Here is a 26,717-nt window from a genome sequence, read left to right as displayed (position 1 = left end):
AACAGAATATACACTAAAAAGGGATTTTTCGATATTCGCCAGCGGGAAAAGGGACAGGATTAAGGCTTACCGTGGAAGAACTCGGCTTCTATTTATACTATTTTACATGCGGTTTTTTGCGTTTTTAATTGCGTTTTAATAGGTGACGTCAACAGAATATACACTAAAAAGGGATTTTTTGAAATTCCTCCCATGGGGGAAGTGTTACACATTTATAATAGATACATTTTGAGCCACAACAACGCGTGGCCGGGTCAGCTAGTTATCTATATATATAAAAATGAATGTATGTCTGTGTGTGTGTGTGTGTGTGTGTTTGTGTGTGTGTGTGTGTGTTTGTCCTTCATGCATTACCACACCATTTATCCGATTGCCATGAAACTTTGGGAAGTTGTTTAATACATTCCCGCGAAGGTTTGTGGCATATGTGAAGATCACCATTTCCCCCCTTTCAATAATATATTTATATATGGATTAAGGCTTTTATGTCCAACAGATGGCGCTAACTTCCGACGACCTAAGTTTGCTTTTCTGTAAGGCATCATGCTTTTCTGTGAGAATGGACCTAAGCAGATCATTTTCTACCTATCTATATAAATAAAATACAACGTTTGTTTCTTCCTACAGATTCCTTTGAAATTTTGACACAACGTTGCATTCGAATATGCACGTGCTTTTATATAATATACATCTCGAAATTCTCCCTACGGGGGGAGATGGACGGGATTAAGGCTTACTCGTGAAGAACTCGGCTTCTATTATACTATTTTACATGCGGTTTTTTGCGTTTTTAATTGCGTTTTAATAGGTGACGTCAACAGAATATACACTAAAAAGGGATTTTTCGATATTCTCCAGCGGGAAAAGAGACAGGATTAAGGCTTACTGTAAAGAACTCGGCTTCTATTTATACTATTTTACATGCGGTTTTTTGCGTTTTTAATTGCGTTTTAATAGGTGACGTCAACAGAATATACACTAAAAAGGGATTTTTCGATATTTCCTAGCGGGAAGAGAGACAGGATTAAGGCTTACTGTAAAGAACTCGGCTTCTATTTATACTATTTTACATGCGGTTTTTTGCGTTTTTAATTGCGTTTTAATAGGTGACGTCAACAGAATATACACTAAAAAGGGATTTTTCGATATTCTCCAGCAGGGAAAGAGACAGGATTAAGGCTTACTGTAAAGAACTCGGCTTCTATTTATACTATTTTACATGCGGTTTTTGCGTTTTTAATTGCGTTTTAATAGGTGACGTCAACAGAATATACACTAAAAAGGGATTTTTCGATATTCCCAGCGGGAAGAGGGACAGGATTAAGGCTTACTGTGAAGAACTCGGCTTCTATTATACTATTTTACATGCGGTTTTTTGCGTTTTAATTGCGTTTTAATAGGTGACGTCAACAGAATATACACTAAAAAGGGATTTTTCGATATTCCCAGCGGGGAAAGGGACAGGATTAAGGCTTACCGTGAAGACTCGGCTTCTATTTATACTATTTTACATGCGGTTTTTTGCGTTTTTAATTGCGTTTTAATAGGTGACGTCAACAGAATATACACTAAAAAGGGATTTTTCGATATTCCCAGCGGGGAAAGGGACAGGATTAAGGCTTACCGTGAAGAACTCGGCTTCTATTTATACTATTTTACATGCGGTTTTTTGCGTTTTTAATTGCGTTTTAATAGGTGACGTCAACAGAATATACACTAAAAAGGGATTTTTCGATATTCCCCAGCGGGAAAAGGGACAGGATTAAGGCTTACTGTGAAGAACTCGGCTTCTATTTATACTATTTTACATGCGGTTTTTTGCGTTTTTAATTGCGTTTTAATAGGTGACGTCAACAGAATATACACTAAAAAGGGATTTTTCGATATTCCCAGCGGGAAAAGGGACAGGATTAAGGCTTACCGTGGAGAACTCTGCTTCTATTTATACTATTTTACATGCGGTTTTTTGCGTTTTTAATTGCGTTTTAATAGGTGACGTCAACAGAATATACACTAAAAAGGGATTTTTCGATATTCGCCAGCGGGAAAAGGGACAGGATTAAGGCTTACCGTGAAGAACTCGGCTTCTATTTATACTATTTTACATGCGGTTTTTTGCGTTTTTAATTGCGTTTTAATAGGTGACGTCAACAGAATATACACTAAAAAGGGATTTTTTGAAATTCCTCCCATGGGGGAAGTGTTACACATTTATAATAGATACATTTTGAGCCACAACAACGCGTGGCCGGGTCAGCTAGTTATACTATATATATAAAAATGAATGTATGTCTGTGTGTGTGTGTGTGTGTGTGTTTGTCCTTCATGCATTACCACACCATTTATCCGATTGCCATGAAACTTTGGGAAGTTGTTTAATACATTCCCGCGAAGGTTTGTGGCATATGTGAAGATCACCATTTCCCCCTTTCAATAATATATTTATATATGGATTAAGGCTTTTATGTCCAACAGATGGCGCTAACTTCCGACGACCTAAGTTTGCTTTTCTGTAAGGCATCATGCTTTTCTGTGAGAATGGACCTAAGCAGATCATTTTCTACCTATCTATATAAATAAAATACAACGTTTGTTTCTTCCTACAGATTCCTTTGAAATTTTGACACAACGTTGCATTCGAATATGCACGTGCTTTTATATAATATACATCTCGAAATTCTCCCTATGGGGGGAGATGGACGGGATTAAGGCTTATCGTGAAGAACTCGGCATCTATTATACTATTTTACATGCGGTTTTTTTGCGCATTTTAATTTTTCGATATTCGCCAGCGGGAAAAGGGACAGGATTAAGGCTTACCGTGAAGAACTCGGCTTCTATTTATACTATTTTACATGCGGTTTTTTGCGTTTTTAATTGCGTTTTAATAGGTGACGTCAACAGAATATACACTAAAAAGGGATTTTTCGATATTCGCCAGCGGGGAAAGGGACAGGATTAAGGCTTACCGTGAAGAACTCGGCTTCTATTTATACTATTTTACATGCGGTTTTTTGCGTTTTTAATTGCGTTTTAATAGGTGACGTCAACAGAATATACACTAAAAAGGGATTTTTTGAAATTCCTCCCATGGGGGAAGTGTTACACATTTATAATAGATACATTTTGAGCCACAACAACGCGTGGCCGGGTCAGCTAGTTATCTATATATATAAAAATGAATGTATGTCTGTGTGTGTGTGTATGTGTGTGTTGTGTGTTGTGTGTGTGTGATGTTTGTCCTTCATGCATTACCACACCATTTATCCGATTGCCATGAAACTTTGGGAAGTTGTTTAATACATTCCCGCGAAGGTTTGTGGCATATGTGAAGATCACCATTTCCCCCTTTCAATAATATATTTATATATGGATTAAGGCTTTTATGTCCAACAGATGGCGCTAACTTCCGACGACCTAAGTTTGCTTTTCTGTAAGGCATTATGCTTTTCTGTGAGAATGGACCTAAGCAGATCATTTTCTACCTATCTATATAAATAAAATACAACGTTTGTTTGTTCCTACCGATTCCTTTGAAATTTTGACACAACGTTGCATTCGAATATGCACGTGTTTTATATAATATACATGTCGAAATTCTCCCTACGGGGGGAGATGGACGGGATTAAGGCTTACCGTGAAGAACTCGGCTTCTATTATACTATTTTACATGCGGTTTTTTGCGTTTTTAATTGCGTTTTAATAGGTGACGTCAACAGAATATACACTAAAAAGGGATTTTTCGATATTCTCCAGCGGGAAAGAGAGACAGGATTAAGGCTTACTGTGAAGAACTCGGCTTCTATTTATACTATTTTACATGCGGTTTTTTGCGTTTTTAATTGCGTTTTAATAGGTGACGTCAACAGAATATACACTAAAAAGGGATTTTTCGATATTCTCCAGCCGGGAAAGAGACAGGATTAAGGCTTACTGTAAAGAACTCGGCTTCTATTTATACTATTTTACATGCGGTTTTTTGCGTTTTTAATTGCGTTTTAATAGGTGACGTCAACAGAATATACACTAAAAAGGGATTTTTCGATATTCTCCAGCCGGGAAAGAGACAGGATTAAGGCTTACTGTAAAGAACTCGGCTTCTATTTATACTATTTTACATGCGGTTTTTTGCGTTTTTAATTGCGTTTTAATAGGTGACGTCAACAGAATATACACTAAAAAGGGATTTTTCGATATTCCCCAGCGGGAAGAGGGACAGGATTAAGGCTTACCGTGAAGAACTCGGCTTCTATTTATACTATTTTACATGCGGTTTTTTGCGTTTCTAATTGCGTTTTAATAGGTGACGTCAACAGAATATACACTAAAAAGGGATTTTTCGATATTCCCCAGCGGGGAAAGGGACAGGATTAAGGCTTACTGTAAAGAACTCGGCTTCTATTTATACTATTTTACATGCGGTTTTTTGCGTTTTTAATTGCGTTTTAATAGGTGACGTCAACAGAATATACACTAAAAAGGGATTTTTCGATATTCCCCAGCGGGGAAAGGGACAGGATTAAGGCTTACTGTGAAGAACTCGGCTTCTATTTATACTATTTTACATGCGGTTTTTTGCGTTTTTAATTGCGTTTTAATAGGTGACGTCAACAGAATATACACTAAAAAGGGATTTTTCGATATTCCCCAGCGGGAAAAGGGACAGGATTAAGGCTTACTGTGAAGAACTCGGCTTCTATTTATACTATTTTACATGCGGTTTTTTGCGTTTTTAATTGCGTTTTAATAGGTGACGTCAACAGAATATACACTAAAAAGGGATTTTTCGATATTCTCCAGCGGGAAAGAGGACAGGATTAAGGCTTACTGTAAAGAACTCGGCTTCTATTTATACTATTTTACATGCGGTTTTTTGCGTTTTTAATTGCGTTTTAATAGGTGACGTCAACAGAATATACACTAAAAAGGGATTTTTCGATATTCTCCAGCCGGGAAAGAGACAGGATTAAGGCTTACTGTAAAGAACTCGGCTTCTATTTATACTATTTTACATGCGGTTTTTTGCGTTTTTAATTGCGTTTTAATAGGTGACGTCAACAGAATATACACTAAAAAGGGATTTTTCGATATTCTCCAGCGGGAAAGAGACAGGATTAAGGCTTACTGTAAAGAACTCGGCTTCTATTTATACTATTTTACATGCGGTTTTTTGCGTTTTTAATTGCGTTTTAATAGGTGACGTCAACAGAATATACACTAAAAAGGGATTTTTCGATATTCTCCAGCGGGAAAGAGACAGGATTAAGGCTTACTGTGAAGAACTCGGCTTCTATTTATACTATTTTACATGCGGTTTTTTGCGTTTTTAATTGCGTTTTAATAGGTGACGTCAACAGAATATACACTAAAAAGGGATTTTTCGATATTCTCCAGCCGGGAAAGAGACAGGATTAAGGCTTACTGTGAAGAACTCGGCTTCTATTTATACTATTTTACATGCTGTTTTTTGCGTTTTTAATTGCGTTTTAATAGGTGACGTCAACAGAATATACACTAAAAAGAGATTTTTTGAAATTCCCCCCACGAGGGAAGTGTTAGACATTTATAATAGATACATTTTGAGCCACAACAACGCGTGGCCGGGTCAGCTAGTAATATATAAAACTCCTGTAACAAGAAAAAATTCTTAATGAAATAAAGTTTGATTTAATTGATTATGTAAGATTTGGAAAGTAAACTCTCATCTTCAGAACATCTCAAATCACAAGATTTCTTCTATATAGTTCAAAAAGTAAACTGAAGCCAGATATTCAGTTCTGGACTATTAAGTTAAAAAAAAAAAAATAACAACTAAGGTCGTTAGTGTTGTAAAATAATGTTAGTTTTTTTAGTTTAATTTGTTCTTGAGGCATTTTATAAGTTCGTATACTCAATTTAAAGAGCTTGATATCAAAATATTTTAAATTTAAAATACACTCACTTGAAATGAAGTCAACTTAGCACTGCTGTCACTGGAAGAAGAATTTTCATTGTCGCGTATAAAATGATAATCTTCATCGCTAGATTCTCCGCTTTCTGTTTCACTTGTTCCACTTGATGCAGATGCTGATGACGATATCCCAGTCACTGAAGGATTTGGAGGTTTGTCAGTTCCCATGGATTCACGCCTTTTACCAGGTCTTACACGTACAGAAAATGGACTATAATCAGTTGCAAAATTTGGCATGAAATCTCTAAATAAAAATAAATAAAATATTTTAACTTCTATCATATCTGAAATTTCATTTAATACTATCAATTTATATTCACAAATTTCTTTAATAAAATGAAAAAAATTATTTTAAAACAACACAGACATTTTTATCAACGAGTTTACATAAAAATTGTTGAAAAAACACTAATATTTAAAAATGTATATTTAATGGTAATTGTGCCATGCCATTTTGTGCTACTGAACAGTTTATAAAAGTTAATTAAAGAATAAAATTTATACTTATTTTTAGTTTTTTATACACTGATATCTCATATTTAGCATACATTTAAATTTTTACTTTTAAAGTACATACTTGACTATAATGCCAAATTTTATTATATTTATACCCAATATAAATATTATTGTAAAATTATTATCTTTAATGCAATTCTAATGTAATTATTATTACATTAGTTTACAAATTTCTGTTCACTAAGATAAAGAATTGTAATTAATATTAGTAAGAATTATTAATCTTAATCAAGATAGAATCAATATATAATAAAGTGCATAAATAATGTTTCTATTTACAATAATATATTCAAAATGTATTATTATTAAGTTTTTCTAGACAAAATTTTAATTAAAACTAATCCAGTAATTCAACAAAAATCTTTCATTACAATTATTCACTGAACATTTTACATAATGTGATATTCGCATAAAACAATAATTCACGCATTACATCTTTACTCTGGTAGACTAATTTTATTAACATTATTACTTCAACATTACCAACTTCAACACCACTTCACGGGTGGGGACAGAATGTCAGAATTCATGAAAAAATGAAAAATGACAATACGCAATAGAAATAAATCCACATTAGTTATTTATTACTGGCCAAATTTATTACTGACTTTGATGCCACCCCATGACTGGCAAGAGAACTTCAGGATCTGTGCAAAATTGAAATTTTAGACATATGGTCATATGTTTTGCAAGTATGAAAGCTCATAAGTAGGGAGTTCCTGTATATTAAGGATGCTGCAACAAGAAAATAAATGTTACAATTTAAAATAACTTGGAGCAAATAACACCAAATACCTTTGAAAATAAACAGATGGCACTTAAATGTTCAGATGCCATTTGTTATAATAAGTATTATGAATTAAACTTTGATATTTTTATAATACAAGAAATATTTTACTTTTTCGAGATGTAAGATTTTTCTTATAATACTCAATGTTTCCCTTTGATTATAACATTTCACTTTTCTGTAAAAAATCTACTCCTATTCTAAAATTTCATGTCAATCAGTAGTCAGTCAGGCCAGTGCAATGTTACGTACGTATATAAGTTTTCTAAAATATTACAAATGCATTCAGAGCTATAGAAGTATTTATTACATAATTAAATTAGATCAAATATATTTTCTTTGATTAGAGAAAATAATGAAAGTGTAAAAAGAAATTAATCAATCTATTCTGAAGTAAATAAATAAAGACAGTTATCTTGCTTTATTATCTGATTATAACTATATATGCATTTAACATAGAAATTTTGAATTGTGAAAAGCAGAATTTGGTTAGAAAGTTAGAACTGACACATAGCTACAAATATACTTAAGTAAAATTTCTTAGTGGAATCTGTGCAATGTAATAAAGAATCTCAAAATATCTTCAATAATAAACTGATATCGAACATCATATTTTAAACATTGCCAAAAAAAATTTTAAAAACATACCGCATTATCAATCTAAACAATTCGATTAGATGCAAAAGTAACTATCACCAACATCATTTATGATGCTAATTTTTACTATTAGATATAAAAGCAATTAGAAATTATTATTAGTGTCATAATATAATAAAATATTAAAATTATAAATTTTTAACATTCAATATAACTATTTAAGGCTTTTTTTTTTACCTTAAATATTAATTATGAATATTTAAATGTGAACTTTTATATGTAATTTGCTTATCATAACACTTCTACAAATATTAAAAGTACTTGAAAAAATATTCTTGTATGAAGTGGAAAATATATTTCGGTAAAATTTACGTTAATAAATTACAAAATTATGCAACTGAAAATATTTTGGAAGTTTTAAATAAATATTACCATTATGATTATGGCAATTACCTTATAGAATGACTAATATTAAAGCTGAATAAGTCTGATATCACAGTCATTTCATATGGTCGATAATGCTCGAAAAAACCATCAATTTTTTCATCGGTAGGATGAACTCCAATCAGTTCAACGGTTGACTTGTTTTGACTCTTCTGAACTAATAAAACACGTTTGAAATTAATGAAAAATTAATTATGAGTGTTGTTTATTTCATTAAATTATTTTATTTTAAATACCTTCTTCAAGTGCCTGTGGTAAACATTTTGCAACATCACCATTCCACCATTGTGTGTATCTATAAAAATATGTTTATTTTATTACTACCTTACAAATGAAAACAATTTTTTATCCAGTATCCAGTATTTATAAATGAAAAGTATTTACTTTATATAAGCAATTCTACACTGCTTTTAGGAGTACAAAAAAGTTTACTACTACTAAAATTGCATTAGTACTTTCAAGCTAATTGGCTAATCTTCACAGACAAAAAAAAATTTAAAAATGTGAATGTTTACATAAAATTCTGATAGTTCAAAAAAACAAACATTTAAGAACACTTAAGACTTGAAAAAATTAAATATTACAACATGAATCTACATTCCATGACAAAACTTAGCTACAGATAAGCAAAAGACAAACATATTAACAAACAAAAACTCAAACAACATCCAAACAAATGAAAAAGCCTCATTATAATGTTAGCAATAAGTCCCCATACAGCTTTCTTTGCACAACTTGTAGTCATTACATGCTGTACTTTATGCTTTAAATATCATTTACTTACAATAGAAAAGTTTCTTTGACATTAAACTGCTTGTTTGTGTAGAGCTTTAAAAATCCAAGGCTCATCCCTACACTCAAAATTGAGTTTTTTTGCTATTTTATAATAATTAATTATATGAAAAGTTTTTTAAATAAAATATAACAAATGGCACCACCAAATGTTGCTGGAAAAGTTAAGCAACTCTTTTTTTTTTTGGAAGCATTCTGTTTAATAGGAATTTATACTAACTTTTCATAAAACAGTTCAGATAATGAATCATATTAATTGTATTTCAAATCAATTAGAAGTTAAATAAAGATGGATTCCCATATATTCCCAAAAGTGTCTAATAAAGAAACACAAATAATATGTAAAATAAGACAAGAGTGAATAAAAAACAGAAATGAGTAAAAAAAAAAAAAACCCCTTTATCAGCTGTATAAAATCCTGAATAAATTTCTAGCTTGTTTATTTTATATAAAAATTAAATCTCTACCTAAAATATTTCATGAATATCTAATTATATCTAATAATTATGCCATTTTAATAAAGAGATTTATATTATTCTGTAAAATATTGAATAAAAAAATAAAGGAAAGTAACTATAGAGATTGAAACATTGAAACAACATTGAAAGAGAAAAAACTTATTAAAAATAGTTACGATGGTTCAAATAAAATACTTAAAATTTAATAAATGTTTTTACTTTTGTATTTGAATTTATAAATTCCATTGGTATATAATAACTTTGAACTTAACAAAGCTGGAACTGAGTTCAAAAAACAAATAACTGCACTTTTATGCATTTTTCCACCATGTGCTGGAAAACTGCTTAAATACGATATTAATATAAAAATTAATAAAAATAAATTAGATTTATATTAAAACTCTGCACTAGTACTTACAAATTTCTATGGCAAATCAGCTGACCAGATGCCACAGAATTATGTAAATAATTGTCAGTTGTCAGTTCCCAAATGGGTAATTTTTCTTGTTCAGCTTTATAAACTCCCAAATAAAGATTTATAGCATTTTGTTTATCTGCATCTAAAAATGGAATATTTTCATTAATATCTAAATAGTAATTTATAAATGTTATTTTATATAGTTTTTAAATACTATTGTAATCTTAATAGAAAAAAATTTGTAAAGAATGTAGAATTATAATGCCACACGTTAAAAATGGATCATATGTTTTTGTCACATAGAAAATTGTAATGTAGCAGTTTCATTTCATTTTTTTTTAACTTTAAATTTATTTTTTGTTCCAACATTATTACAAAAATGGTTTTTTATAACATACACCGGATATAGGTTCTCAAAGTATGTTATTTAACACATCCCAGTGTTTTGTGTTGTTGTTGTTTTATTAAAAATGGTTTTTCTTTTTATTTGATATATTATACTCCAGAACAACAAAGTTCTTTACACAAATGTCCCTGATGATGAACATTGACATTGAAAGCACTTGAACTTTTTGGATTTTTAATTGACTTTTCTGCACTTATACAAAAAAAACAACAAACAAAATTGCTTAAGTGGAGTTATTTAGTAATTATAATGTTACCTGAAAAAGTATTGCTGTAATATCGAGATAACGTTTGCATAATATCTCTTGAATGTGATGACAAAGGTGCAATTTTTCTGTATGTTTTTATTCGATGGACAAGCTGGGATCCTCCGTATTGTAATGCTAAGGTATCGCCATGATCTTCATATAATTCTTCTAACATTCTAAACAAAGAAAATGAATAGTTGTAACATAACACTAATTTTTTATAAAATTTATTGCATTTATAAGAAAAATATTGTTAACTGAATAACAAATAATTTTTAGTTATAATATTAATGTTTTCAACAATGTAAATATCTTCTAAATTTTGAATCACAGTATAAACAAAAAAAAATTATTGCATATATTCAAAATTAATCATTTTTTTTATAAGATCTTCAAATACATGATTATGACAGGATTAATTATCAAAAGTAAAACATGAATATGAATATGGTCAGATTTTTTGAGGATCTTTTTAAACTATACTCATTGCAGGTTCTACCAGGCTCACAGTGAGATGGCTGAATGTGAGATTAAGGACCCAACATATCTAGGATAGACCATCCCTAAAAATTCCTGTGATCACTCATTTGTATTCAATTTTGGGTCGCTCAGAGTGGAAAGCCGATGTTTTAATTGTCAGCCTACCATTCTCGACCTCCTATATGGCCAGATTAAAAATTAACATTTAAATTCAAATTTTTATGAAATAAAATTGTTTGAAAAATGCATTAATGATGCATTTAAACAAAGATACGTTGTTAGAAATAAATGCTTTTGAAAAAGCTTTAAAAACGCTTTCAGATCAGTTTCCATAATTTATTTTTTATTTAAAAGTGCTTTTATCTAATGAGCTGCATTTTGAGACTACTAAAGATATGACACATAACCCCCTTTATTCCCTCACCCCATCAACCTTTCACCACCAAAATTTAAACATCAATCCCCTAATACACAAAGTTCAGAAATTTTCAACAAAGAGCACAGGAGTTATTAAGCTCCAAACAGAGTAACCAAATTGTGCCCCCTACACACACTATCATCCATACATACAGAAAAAAAAACCCTCAAATTTTTTTGCATTTCTCAACATTTCAAGGTCCCGAGTCTAAGAATGTAAAAATCTTGGGGGCCAATTTTTGACCAATCACTACACTTTCCCTCTGGTATAGATAACGGAGCCAAGAAAAAAAATATGGATTAAATCGATAATTTTACAAAAAAGCAATTTTTTGGTGTTCTTTTGATGGATAGTTAAAATGAACCAATTTGTTACTCAGAAACTCAGACCGTAAAATCTGTTTGAATAAAAATATTAAAGTTTATTAATGTGTAACAGATTATGAAAGTGAAAATATTCTTACAATTCATATTTAAAAAAAACATTCATATAAAAACAAATTAACGGAAATATTCTTTGGACATTCCTTTTCGTTAAAAAGATAAATTATTTTAGAGATGTAACAAAGTTTATTTTTAACTACCAAATGAAAAATATATTTTTATAAAATATTTTAAGTACAGTAGAGAGTCGTTAATCCGAACCCCGGTAATCTGAATCACCGGTTATCTGAATGATTTTCAGTCAGACTGTGTCGTGCTGAATTGAACGTTTTTGATACTAGATTTACTTCTAAAGTATAATTTTCATGTTTTTATATTCTTCAATATATTTATTTTGTTTGTACAAAATAAAGAAATAATTTTTAATGATACAATAGCCTCGATTATTATTATAAAAATTTTTGTTAGGCTTAAAATGGACGAAAATTCAACACGAAGCAACACACAACGGAGAAAAATTTGAACATCGGACAGGTTAATATATTTTTTCGCACATAATCGATTATCCGAACAAATCACTAATCCGAACAACCCCAGTCCCCAATTGATTCGGATTAACGACTCTCTACTGTATTTATAACTTACCTAACAACATCTGTGTCAAATTCAAGTGAAGGACTTTCCAACACTCCCAAGGCATACAACTGTTTAATAAAATTTTAAAGAACTATAACTTTCAATATCATATTATAAAAAAGATGAAAACATTATCATTTTATATCATAGAACATTTTTCAATAGTGTTTTAATAAAGTCAAAATTTCTAATACATATCATTCAATAACTTCATTTTTCTATAGAGTAGAGTTTTTAGTTCTCTCTCTACTACTAGAGACAATAATGACTCTAAAATTACTCAATCTCAAGAAGAAACTCTTAAGATCCATGACATTGTTAAATTCTGAAATGTTCCTGAAGATGAATCAGTTGATTCAAAAGTACTTGAATGATTTTCTTATATATACATTGAAATTTTTGAATCTAAGCACTGTAATGTTCAGTTATCTATCTATTAGACAATCTGTAAATTTGGAACTGATAAAATGTTGCAAATTCAAATTTAAGTAGAAAGTTAATAGCTTTCAACAATTTGATTTCACAAATTTGAATAATAATTTCTATATACAGTGTAACTCCAATTTACATGCTTACCTCATTCCCATAAATCTTTCATAAACAGGAAAAATCTTTTCTGTTATTTATGGTTAAAATTTGTACCTCATTCTCACGTAATCCAGTCATGTTATCCAAGTTATTAAAATAATATTAGAAAGTTACATAACACCTATTTACCTAGCCAATAATGATTCTAAATAAAATAAACTAAGTATTGATTCAATTATTTATCAATATAAGAATAATACAAAATGAGAGAAGTAAACCTACAACATACAACATAAGAGAAGCACACATGTAAGTTAACAGATATTTATTTAATGGTAAGAAAATAAATGTTGGTTAAGTCAATAAATATCAGAAAACAAGTAAAATACAGTAAAATAAAACTAATCATTAATAGAGGTAGAGACAAAGTTCACTGAACTGCACAGCTGCATTACAATAAATAGCACAAACCTTATTGAACAAAGACATGATAAAAATGAAACGAAAATGGAGAAAAATCTATGAGCAGTCTAATTACACTGTGAAAAAAGTTGTGGTTTCACACATCAAGAAGTCAATATATCCATGATATTAGAAGCCAAATCTAGCCTGGATGTGCACAGAAAACTCAAATTTCTCATTTTAACGTTGATTAAACAATGATAAAAATGAGAAATTTGAGTTTTCCGTCTAAAAACGAGTGTTTTAATCACTATGTTCACTTCAAATTGCATCATTTTTATTATTTTCAGATTCAGCAACCAATATTACATGAATGTGTAATATTTCAGACAACTGCAAAACTATCTTACATTGTAGCTACAATAGCTCCTAATAATGCTTTAAAAGTTTTTAAATGTGTACAAAAAAAATACTTGATTTTGCCAAACAAAGCACCATTTTGGTTTTGTCTCTACTTTCAAGAATGTGGATTTTTTTGTGTGTGAAACCACTACCTTTTGTTCCACAGTGTTAGAATCTTAAATAAAATTTTAGAAATAAAAATTAAAAATTTTTCTAAAAATTTTAGGAAAATTTATTAGTTTTTCCCTTTTTACTTTGGGGCTACTAGCCCCCTTCTGAGTGTACCACTGCTAGATCATATATAAAAAAACATTATGCTAGATTTTGAGTAAACCTTACCTTAAACACTAGAACCACAAGAATTTCTGTATACCTAGATCCACTGACAACAGTCAAAATGAATGCTATACCAAAGTATGCTTGTTAAGATTTTAAATTGGATTTCATATCATAATTACAGTAAAAAATAACATTCTATAACATTATATAATTTCAAGGGACAGTTTTATAGATCAGAAGGTTTGCCCCAAAAATTGAGGGAACTACATATACTTTGTATAATAAAAAATTAAGCACCATAAACTACTCTGCAAGAATTTCCTCATTGCTGCCTTCCACAAAACAATATCTGTGCAAAGCAGTTTTTTTAGCATGAAAAACAAGAAACAATAGCATTATTATTATTTCATAGATTACTACATAAAATTATTTTAAAACAAAATCTTTCATGTATATCTATTATACCAGTAAGAATCAGCATACTCAAAAAATAAAGTAAATTACATACTATACCTCTTTATAGAGGATTATGCTGGTTCATTTGTGAGACATTGATTAGGCAAAGCCAGATGCTGTTCTCCATCACTGTCGCTATCCAATGAAATATGAATGTCATCCGTAACTTCACCTTCTAATTCATTTTCCAAAATATTTGATAATATATTTGCAATTTCATCTCCAGTAAAAAGACAATAAATCAATTCTATCATTCATGTTTGTGTACACACTATGAATAATTCTAACAAGACAGACAAAGAGTTGTTCAACTCAAAGACACAGAAAATGCAAACAAGACCAGTAGAAACAAACATTCACATGGAAATATTAATTTTCACAAGTCATAGACAGCAAAGCAAAAGTGAAAAAAAAAAGAGGTAATAAAACAACAGGATAAATCAATGGAAAACAACTGCTTTCCATGATTGTAAGTAAAGAAATTTATATCTCGAGACCCAAAAATTCCATCAAGATAAAATTTGGTGGTAATGCAAAACATTCAAATTCATGAAAAGTCAAAAGATTTCAGCTTCCTGTGACAAACTGGATTAAGTAAAATCAATAGCAGTCAAAATGACTATCATTGCAGTTCTAGCAGTAAATACACTAATTGCATTATACCATTTATTGTTCATGAAACTTAAATGTACAATGCTTGATGTATCCAAAACACAAAACAAAGGAGTTTCTGGATAACTTGAAATTTCACTTATCCAACAGATTTCTGGTCCTATCAAGTTCAGATAATCAAGTTTCCACCATACATAAATTAACCAGATATTTTTGTGAAATGTTTAATTCTTAGTTGTAATTTCACTTTCTCACAGATTAAAAAAATATATCAGCAAAAGATATTTGTTAACAGTATGAAATAATAGAATAGAACTTTCTTAGAAAGGTATAGAAAGTTCTTTCCTAATTGTAATTTTGAGTAATTTGTTAATACTCCTTCAATTTAGAAGGACTGAACAAGTGAACACAAAATTAAATTATATAAAAATTAATCTTAAATTTATAAACTTTTTAAATTATTTGTTAACTGTTTTAACTTATACCAAATTTTATTTAAAAAAATAAGTTATCTAAACTACAATAAATTTTAAAATGTACACGTACACACACACACACACACAAAATAAAAATATACCTGGAAAGCTAATGCACATTTTCCAAGAGAAAATTGTGCAGTGTTTGTTCTATCCAAACAATCAACACAGTTGACTCTCACTATTCCAGTTTGAATGTAAGTTCCTTGTTCTGTCTGCAAGCCTCCTATTCCAAGTCGATGAGATCTCATTTGTTGACAGTAATAAGAAGGCCAACTTTGAAAAAATCCTACTCTCTTCACTACATAGCAGGATATTTCGGCAAGACGAGCCATGACATTAGCTTCTTTCCTGCATTCAAAGAATGGGGAAAAAAATGTATTTGTTTATATTTGTAATCAAGACTGACAACAAATACTTTATCCACACTTGCTGAAATATTGTGTTTCAATTAATTTGATTTCAATTTTAATTTAAATTAATTAATTTTATTATCGATGTAAACGCCAGTTTTAATTATTTTTAGTTTAATTAACTGGCTACCTAGTATTAATAAATTTTTGTTTTTTAATTTAACTTAAGCATATTTAAACACAAATTCTTGAATGCCATTTATATTACATGAATATCAATTAACAAGGTTTTTATTAGTTAATTTGATTTAGGTTCAACCGTGGTGCATATTGAAAAACAGAAATTGTATCTTTCCTGCATGTGCATTGAAATGTAATTTAAATAGCAATGTCATTAATGATTTGTATCGTGATGCAAGGAGATCTCAGTGCCACTTCTGAATTGGTTAGTCCTAGGATTGATTGGTCAGACCATTGACCAATCAATCCATTTAACAGAAAATGTAGGAAGTTGACCATTGGTGACTGGCTCTGCCAAGTAGCTTATTTGACAACTGAGTTATCATATGGCAACCAGGGCAAGTTCAAAATTTTGTTCATAAGCCAAATCGTTTGAAAAGTGAAGCTTTCAAAACCCAAGGTTTGACTGTATAAAAATATTCTGCTGTTCACAAAAATTGTAATACCAAGATCATCATATCAAATTGACTTAAATTTTGCATTATAGACATTATAATTAGGTCATGGTAGGAAATAAAAATAATTATAACATGTCCTTTTATAAAATTTCAATGTGAGCCACATGCATTGAACTATCCCTGCAAAGGTAAAAATATAGACTGCAGATATCTACAGTTGCATTACTTGAACTCTCAGCATTGTATTGCAAATAACTAAACATTCTACATTGCAGTAAGAGAGATCATTACATACAGCTGTTCAATTCAAGTCAGAACTGTGGACTTCAAAAAGTGGCTTATCCTTCTGTGATATGAAAAAGAACACAAGTATAGTGCTGCAAATATGGCATCAGTGGAAAAAAGGCGGTTATATGCTATTGACATCAGACTTAAAGAAGAGCCAAGAACAGACATTGAGAAAATTAATTGCATCAAATGATGTTTTCAGACAAGTTGCAGTTTAGATTTATGCATTGTGATAGGTAGACTTTTGTACAGAGATGATTTGATAAACACCTATTGAAAGTATGCAATTCTGAGACCAAAAAGCCCTGGTATGAAATGTTAGGGTGAGAGCATGCTAGTGGAGTGGATTTAACTCATGCTCCTGCTTCAGATGCCTAGCCACAACTCTGATATTTTTGAGGCTAAATTCTGCTTTACTGCAGAAAAGATCAATGTTCCAACTTGACAATACCATACAACGTATAATAATTCAAGATGTCTTGCATCTCCTAGATGCAAAACATGTTATGTTTCTTCCTTTTCAGAAAGATCACCAGATTTATTGCCCATTAAATGTGTTCAACATATAATTGCTCCTTCACACATCATGCTCCATCAGCATCTACCAAAATGATGTTTGCATTTAAACACAAGCAGCAGGATATGAAACAACCATCAGTAATCTCTTCCATTGCTACTTAAGCATTATTATTCCAATAAAGACCATTGTACTCAGAACTGAGTATTGGATCATCCTCTATACCCATAACTCTATTTCTAATCATTTACATTTTGTATCATGTGTAATCTATCAGATAAATTTCATTTCATTATCTGGTATCTTTCTTGGTGTTGTAATTTCTACGAACAGCAGTGTGCAGTTAAATTTTATTCTGACATTAATTTTAATTTTGCTTTTAACTTCTTTTACTAAAAATTTAAATTTAGTAATTAGATTTCTTAAAAAAATCACTTACGATTTATCTATCCTTGCCATATCAAAACCAATATGTTCAATCTGATGCATTGGTGGAAGAAATTGATTTAAGTAATTTATGGTTCCAATTATTTCTTCACTTAGTATGCTTTCATGTTTCTTTTGTTCTCTTTTCTTTACTAAATTGAGAACAATGATTGGTGCCCCATAACGACAGATTAGTTGATTAAAATGACGGCCAGCGGCAAAGCAGTACGGATCTTTCGCATCCACTAAAAGTGAAATTAACATTTAAACATTTATTAATAATATAAATTTTTAAGAACTAATTTCTCAATAAATTGTAACTACAAATTCTATTAGTTGAATTTTTCATAAAGAATAAATTTGTTTTAGAATTAAATATCAAAAGTAATTAATTTTTTTAAAAAAATTCTTAAAAAAAAAAATGATGATTTTATGCTGTTCTTAATCTATCAAATACATTTTTCAAATAAATGTTAGTTATATTATTATTTATCAAATAAAATTTAAAGTTAAAACATGAAAGTTTTCAAACTTTTGCCAAACTCAAAGGAAAAGTAAATAATGAAACTATATTAATAATCAATAAAATATTCTCTTGATTTGTATATTCCATGATGTTTCTAAGCTTGAAGATAGTTATGAAATTCTTCTTTTATGATATTTTATTTAATTTCTCGCAAAACCTTGAATATTGAACACATACGGAATGGTCAGATAGCTCTGACATTTCATATAAATTTTAAGAAATTATGTATACTTACATGTTATTTGTGGTTTTGGAACCATTTTTGATGTATCTTGAGACCATTGTGAAGGAATCGAACCTCTCATTTGAACAAATGCTGTATAATGCCCTGTTGCTAATGATGATACTGAAGAATCATGAACAATTTGTTCAGTTTCGACTTCATTTGCAACATCACCCTGAAACAGTTAATAAATAAATATAAATAAAATATTTAGTTATTTAATAGCACTTTTACTGTTTGAATTAATTTCAGATATAGTAAGAATCCCTGTGAATTGATTTAATTACCTCAAAATTTGCACCTCGTTTTAAAAATCTTGTTCCCGCAAATTTTTGTGAACGACGAGCAATTAAGGTAAGATACAAAGGACGACCATATACATTTATATCTGAATAAATCAAGGTAACTAAAGCTTTATATAAGTTTTATTTAAACCAGAGAAAATAATTTGTAAAAATAAATTTATAATGTAATAAATATATTAAAATTTTGTATTAATCATATAATTTTTTTTCTTATCAGAGATATAAAATTAGTAATAAAGGATACTGGATTGTCCAATAAATCCATGAGTAATGTACAGCAACCAATCTGGATGTAAATCTACCGGTTCAAGTAAATATGTATTCCACACAAATTTTTCATTTGCCTTTGTTCGAGCACCGTAGCAAATATCTACAAAAATTGAAAGTATTTAATAAGAATAAAATAAAAGATTTTCTACTGGTCAAAATAACTGCTGAATTTTCATTGTAAAATCTTAATGACACAATTATTGATAACTATAGATTCTACAATATATAGTTAGACTGATTCTATTAATATAAAAAATTAGATTATATAATATAAATTACAGTAATTCTATTTTGTATTAATGTTTTAAGTAAAATGGAAAATGTTATTTACTGAAAAACTTGGTAAAACTCAACTATAACAACCAATGTTCTAGAACATTCACTGGCTGAAATAAATCTCAATATGCTTAAAAAAACTTAATTTTTAAATAGATAAGGAAGTTTAAATCTTTCCAAAGATGGATTCTCAATTCAGGATATTGTGAAGAAGCTTCTGAAAAAATGGATAAGCATTTCCAAATCAACTGTAGCTAATAACAATGGAATTGTAACTAGGCAAAAACACAAACTTCTTGGCATTTGTTTTCCAAAATTACCCACAAAATCCAGAAGAATTTTGTATGGAATAAAGAAATGGTTCAGAAAATCAACATTATAATATAAAAAAAGAATCCCTATGACCAAAATCAAATGGCAAAACAACTTAATATGTCTCTGCACACTTCAGAATGCAATACGTGAAGAATTCAGAAAGCAGTTGCAGAAAACACCAATGTTTATGTTTTCAGAGTGCTTCATATCAAAACCCAAAAGAACAATTACCGTAAATCTTATGAAAATCATCTGGCAGGAAGCAAGTCCAAATTTGCAGAGGCTCTGGAGGAAGTTATTTTTTTATTTACTGGATTGCAATGCAACGTGGAAAGTTTATTATGCAAAACCAGGTAAAGAAACTCCAAATTTCTGTTAACAGAAAAGTGAACATTTCTATGACAAGTTTACAGTTGTAGCTGCAATAACAAGCCAAGGTGTACTGTCATTAATAAAAGTTCCTTCCAATTAAGATTAATTCTTCCTGTTAGGGTTAAGTCAGAGTATCCCCCAAAACTTTTTGATATAATAATCAAAGCTATTGTTGGCATTAGATGAACTTTTTATCTGAAAATTAGAGTTGAGATTTTTTTCCACTTTAGAGTTTATATGATGTTAAAGACTGAGTATTTATTCAGTAAATTTAAGTTTTATGCTAATAATGATATAAACTTTGTTACCAAAAGAGAAAATTCAACCAAGTCCAGGGCCAATGTCAAGAACTCTTCTTCCCATCCCTTCATCTGAATCCAGCATGACCTTTGGAAAACAGCAACACTTGCCCAATGATTCTATTGTTAAGTCAGTTGGATGATTTTTCAAGATAAGCATGTTACATCATCCAATTTATCTCAACATACTACTGTGAGATCTGGGACTGATTAATTAGTGGATTAATTAGTTAAATTAATATGTAGTTAAATTTTGAAGTGAAAAAACCACTTGTTTGACTCACCATCTGGTATTTCCGTTCCCTCTAACTGATAGATAAATGATGATCAAATAACCTTACAAATTAACAATCTTTAACGTTGTTTTGAATAAGTTTTGAGAATAAATCCAAACAAATGGTTATTAATGAGGAAAACGTCAAAGTCAGTTAAATTATGAGGTAAGAGTCACAACACCTTGGTGAGGACATCTAAGAACTTCAAATCTATTTGCCTTATATGATAAAAAGAATCAAAACACCTAGCAAGAAAGTATCAACAATCTGGCCCAGTCGTCAAATTCTTACGATCCGCTCCAGCCGATGCGATGATACATCTTGAACTTAGGACCAATCACCCGAGTTTCCTCCCATGCTTAGTAGGATAAAAAGGGGCAGACTTCAGAGGGTTGAGGCGGACATAGTTTGAAGAGCCCACAGATAGAAGTGCTAACCGCCAATATCCTCACCAATTTCAACTCCCATCCCTCCACTGCCAAGATCCATAATAGTCTCTCCGACCATCGTAAGGAACCTATAGACAGCGGATCTCTTAGGAGGTATTTGGCAGTGGCATACCACTTCCCCTGTATTTTCTAAAACATAAATACATATTGTGCAATTATTTTCATATTTTAACGTACTTTGAATTAATTAAAATTAATATTTTATTATAACTGCATTATGTATCTTATTACAAATTTTTATACTGCATGTGAAAAAAACAATAAGATTGTTATTGTATATTCAAATATAAATCCGTACATGCATATTCCCAATGGAAGCGCTGTATTGTCGAATACGGGACAGCTTCCACGGCAAAAATATCTGAATGGTGTAAAACAACCATATTATATGCATTCGTGCATGCGCTTTACAGTGCACCAACCTCACGCGGTTTAGCTGGTGGATGCTACACACCAAAATATTGTATAACACTTCCAATAATTCTATCCAGGACCAGTTCTGGACTGTTAGCCACCTGCGTGCTTGATATTTGGCAGCCTTCATCCCATTATGTGAATCGCAAATAGATTTATAACTTAACCCAACTGACAAGAGTTTACTGGTATGTTTTTATGATAGTTCTGTATGGTTGACAGGAGTTTAAAAAAAATCCATTAAAATATTTGATATATTTAATTCTGCTCTCCCATCTTGCATTACTTACAGATTTCAATGTTAAACTAGTGATATTACAATTTAGCATGTCCCATCCTTATAGATGGGACATACTAAGGGGATGAAGAAAAAAAGTGTACACTTTCTGTACAATGTTAAAAAATTAACTGTTATTTTGGCAGCATCATTTACAACTAAATTTAATGAATGAGATGCACAAGGTACAAAAAAGCTCTAGAATTTATATTCCTTAAATTTACGATTTATGTATCTGTTGTCATAAAAATTTGTCTTTCCACTTCTTTCCCAAAACTACAAATATTCAAGTGCAAAATAACTGGTTTCAACTTATTTCTACTTAAGAAGTAGTTAAATAATTAAGAGATTAGGGAATTAAGGACATAAATAAAACCCTGCTGAAAGAGCGGGAATTTTACTTAAACAAAAGCTTAACTGAACTCTAGCCAAGTGCAGTCGGGAGTGATTTTTTCGTAATATTAGATGTAATAAAGACAGAAATATTTCCGGTTCAACACGAGTGACTGAAAAGTTGTAAATTTTGGAAATTTCCGTGGATACCTGGTCCTAAAATAAATTAGTTAGAAAACAAATAACGGACAATCTACTTAGTATTAAGTTTAACATATGTAGATTGTTACAGCTACGGTGAGAAACGTTTAAAATTTACAACAGCCCTGTGGCGTCCTTTGAGATATACTAGTGATGCGACAAAACAGCATTTGACATTGACCAGTATCGACATGCACACACTGCACACCTACAGGACAGTCTCTGATTCCATCATTAGCCACTCATAGGGAGCTATTTGACTAAGTGGATTGTTTTAAGATTCAAAAAAGTAAAGAATATTTTGTTATTTTTATGTATGTTTCTTTACAAAGCTATATTTAATTATAATTTTCTTTAAAAGTATATTCATACAATTAAAGAATATTTTGTATCAGGTATGTATATCCATCACACATTTCACCAAGTAAGTTTATATAATTTTATTTTTAATTTTAGCCCTTATATCATGGCTAGCATTTAAGAATGTAATTGTAATATTGAAAATTTATTTTTTAAAATTTTTGGCTCAAGACCATATAATGAGAAAGAAAACATTATTAAAAGAGAAAGACCAATACCTAAATTAAACATAAATACTTCAACAAAAAAATTTGTTTGACATTTTCACAATAAAATTTATGAAGACATAAAATGGCTTTATGGATGCATAAAAATACAAAAAGTGTTTTGTTGGCCTTGTCTACTGTTTTCAAATAAAATTAGTGTGTGGAATAAGAATGGCTTTGACAATTTAAATAATTTGAGTAAAGCTCGCAAGACACGAAAATCCTAAATGTCACATCGATTCTTTCATAAAATTGAAGCATTTTGGAAATCAAAGCAGAATAGAATTTAACATTAGTAAACAATATAAAATAAATATTGAAAATTATAAGAAGATAGTTACAGCTAATAGATATAACATCTATTAATTTAGATATATTATATGTTTTTTTATCAAAGCAAGAATTGGCATTTAGAGGGCATAGAGAAATCTACTGAATCTAATAACAGATAAAATTTGACGTACTTAATAAACAAATTTATTTATTAAGTACGTCAGATAATCTATTAAAAGTACATTTAGAAAAGTCTACAGTTTTATTGGTTTATCGAACAAACGAATACAAATGGACCCTAGATCATCACTGACATGCAATTAACTGATTGCCCCTGGAAGTCGTCTTCTTACAGAAACACAGCTTCCCTATCAAACTGTCACGGCACGCCACTAGTATTTAGTATAGGTTTGTGTAAACTCTCTCTCTTGGTCAACTTATATCTAAGTATTTAGTATATAGCCAATATATTTTAGTCATTAGACATAGTACTGGATGGAATGATGCTTCAGCTTGTATGTAAACCTAGTATATTAGTTTAATGTACTCATTGTGTTTTTGCGGTTAATATTACCTATGATTCCAAAATGGCGGCTTGTCTCTGATTCCAGCAAATAGAAGAAAAGAAACAGTGGGGACGCACGTTCTAACCTAACCTAACCTATTCTAATAAATTACCATAATTATTACCAACAAAATTATTAGAATAGGTCAGGTTAGGTTAGAACATGTGTCCCCACTGTTTCCTTTCTTCTATTTGCTGGAATCTGAGACAAGCCGCCATTTTGGAACCATAGGTAACATTAACCGTTTTTGCTTATTAAATATGTTATTTTGTTAACCTATCCAACTGTCTTTATTCAGAGAATGGTCACCCTATCGATGGACTCGTCACAACTCCCCACTCAACATTAGAAAAAGCCCTCCCACATAATTCTAACCCAGTACAGCCATCCAGTGACAATTGAGCAGTCTTTACCAGACTGACTTCAGAAACAGGTTTATAGCCATTGCCTTGAACTCCCAGCTTCTCTCACTATTTTGTACTTGGCTAAAAAATATAGGTTAATTGTGAATAACTACATACGGTAAAACAAAATGTTTAGTCCTCAAAGAAAATTACACATTCCCCTCCTTGACAAATAAAGAAATTATCTGATTATTAAAGAAATAATAATAAAGCTGAGATTTAAAGAAGTTGGCAAATAATACCAAATTGAGAATTTACTGATGCTCTATTGTAAAAAATAGTAATACATCCTAAAGATCTTGCTGATATTTCATCAAATTCAAATTCAGTATTAAAAGTGTATGTATATGTAATGGACTAAGTGATTAATACCAGCATTATTCATAATGCCCAGCCATTATAAATAATGACAAACAAAATTGGGCACTGTCATAAATTTCAGATTTTTATCATAATTTATCACATAGACTGGTCACTATGAATACTGCTTTCACCTGGTCAGGCAAAGTTATTCATAATATCTGGTCAATTCAATAAATTAATCAATATTTATCAAGCTGCATGGCAATTTTAGTCATTATAAATAATGCCCTATTAACCACTTGGTCCATAACATATATATTACAAGTAGAATACACAAATAATTTAATTTTAAGAGAAAAGAATAGTATACAACTTTTTCCATTTCTGACTCTGCCCTGTGAACACTAAGAAGGCCTTTTTAATCATGCCCATCATATGTTTAGTCAGGCCAACAATGGCAATAGTCAGATGGTAAGAGAGGTGGTATGTTAGGCTCCAGCCTAACATACCCAGGATAGATCACCTCTGAAACCTTCCTGGAGTTGCTCACCCAAACTTGATCTCAATTTCCGAGTGTTATGCCAATGTCTTAATTACTTCAGTCATCTAGCATATTATTTAATTAATAAGATTCAATGTTATATTTTATATCATTAATGATCTTTTAAATAAATTTTACCACTATCACTGCAGACAGAGCTAATCAGATGTTCTTCTTGTAATCTTAATTCAGACCAAACTTCATTCTCACTACTAGAAGAACTAGCATTATCCTCGAGATTAGCATGAGTATTAGCATGGAACTGTGGTTTTGGAAATCCTTCTGAATGAACCTACAGATTTGATTAAATATTTAACAATTAAAACATTTTCCAACAATTATATAATTTTATAATATATTTGTAAAATTTCATTAAACAGATTGAGTACAATTTGTGAGATAAAAACATAAAACAAAAGCTTGTTGTATGTTATAAAAAATATATACAGCTATGGCAACTTTAAAAAATATATCTCTTCTGAGATCATTATATTAAAATATTAATTTGTGAGGGGAAATCAGACTTCTTTTCATTCATTATTAATTCCTTTTATTTAGTTATGTTTGAGGACTTTTGTTTTGTTAATGACAACCACTTCACACTTCAAACCAGGAAAACAAAATTACATTGAAAAGAAACATTTTATTCACTGCTATAATATTTACTAAATAATTACTAGGACTACAATTGCTGCCAGCAGGGAATGAATGCAAATAGGACTGACATAAAATGCACATCAAAATACTGCTGGGTATAAAAAAAAGGTATTCACGAACTGGTTGAATTGAGAAGAGGCTTTCTTCAGATTGTTCTGCTAGAAGATAATAAACTATTGCTTGGTGCTTTTTGTTATTATTATTATTGCTAATTGACAAGTTTTGCAGTTCTGACTTACTGATAATTAATATATTCATTACTAGCATTGATTTTTTGTAATTAACAATAATACTGATAAATATGTACAATAATTAGTAAACTAATTGTGTATTAAATGATCCATTGGCATTTCTTAATAAACTGTTCATAATACTTATTTATAACCATCGTTTCCTCCCCTTTTTTTTGTTGTTGCATGAAAGGCCAGATTACACCAGAGTTCTTGGAGGTGTAAAAGCTTGACCAGAAATAATACCAAACATTATAAATTATGAATAAAATTATATTGGTAAGTGCTATAAAACTTGTGATTAAAGATGTTATATAATGCAATCAGTCAATTGTTAATTATAATATTTAGAGAAGATAATAAATAAATTAATGTTCAAATGATAAAAAATAGATTTTTGTATTGAAAAATAAAAAAAAAACCATGAGCAGTGCTATCACATCTAATAAATTCTGATAGTAGAAATTAAGTCATTGTTTTATATTGTGTGAGGTTCTGGATGAGGTCCGAACCCCTCACTAAATTTTGTTTAAAAGTTTTCCACTTGAGAAAGGAATTTCATAATGTAAACACAACGCAAAGAAAAAATTATAGATGTGTCAGATGACCTAAGTTCATGTGTCAAACTGGAAAGACAAACTTTGGCTTGGGTGTTTGTAAATAGGATGAAATTATGGCAAACTCAGTGCTATAAAATATTTCAATCAATAAATAATTATTTCAAAACTTCTTA

General features: G+C 30.2%; 1 protein-coding gene across 1 annotated transcript in view; it reads right to left on the bottom strand.

The window, feature by feature from the left end:
- FIG4 (polyphosphoinositide phosphatase FIG4) overlaps window positions 1-26,717 on the bottom strand; it is a 44,821-nt gene that overhangs the window by 7,061 nt on the left and 11,043 nt on the right. Inside the window, exons 8-19 of the mRNA XM_067264271.1 lie at window positions 25,236-25,389; window positions 19,208-19,333; window positions 18,946-19,046; window positions 18,671-18,833; window positions 17,923-18,154; window positions 15,789-16,038; window positions 12,542-12,600; window positions 10,625-10,791; window positions 9,963-10,104; window positions 8,531-8,589; window positions 8,304-8,451; window positions 5,942-6,194 (exon numbers count right to left, since the gene is read on the bottom strand). Of these exons, the coding sequence (XP_067120372.1) occupies window positions 5,942-6,194; window positions 8,304-8,451; window positions 8,531-8,589; window positions 9,963-10,104; window positions 10,625-10,791; window positions 12,542-12,600; window positions 15,789-16,038; window positions 17,923-18,154; window positions 18,671-18,833; window positions 18,946-19,046; window positions 19,208-19,333; window positions 25,236-25,389 (1,854 nt within the window). The remainder of the gene's footprint in view (window positions 1-5,941; window positions 6,195-8,303; window positions 8,452-8,530; window positions 8,590-9,962; window positions 10,105-10,624; window positions 10,792-12,541; window positions 12,601-15,788; window positions 16,039-17,922; window positions 18,155-18,670; window positions 18,834-18,945; window positions 19,047-19,207; window positions 19,334-25,235; window positions 25,390-26,717) is intronic.

The sequence above is a fragment of the Centruroides vittatus genome, unplaced genomic scaffold (genome assembly GCF_030686945.1).
Source record: "Centruroides vittatus isolate TY-2023 unplaced genomic scaffold, ASM3068694v2 contig_1832, whole genome shotgun sequence".
Classification (NCBI taxonomy): domain Eukaryota; kingdom Metazoa; phylum Arthropoda; class Arachnida; order Scorpiones; family Buthidae; genus Centruroides; species Centruroides vittatus.
Note: the sequence above shows the minus strand (reverse complement) of the source record. Positions and strands in the feature narration are given on the sequence as shown.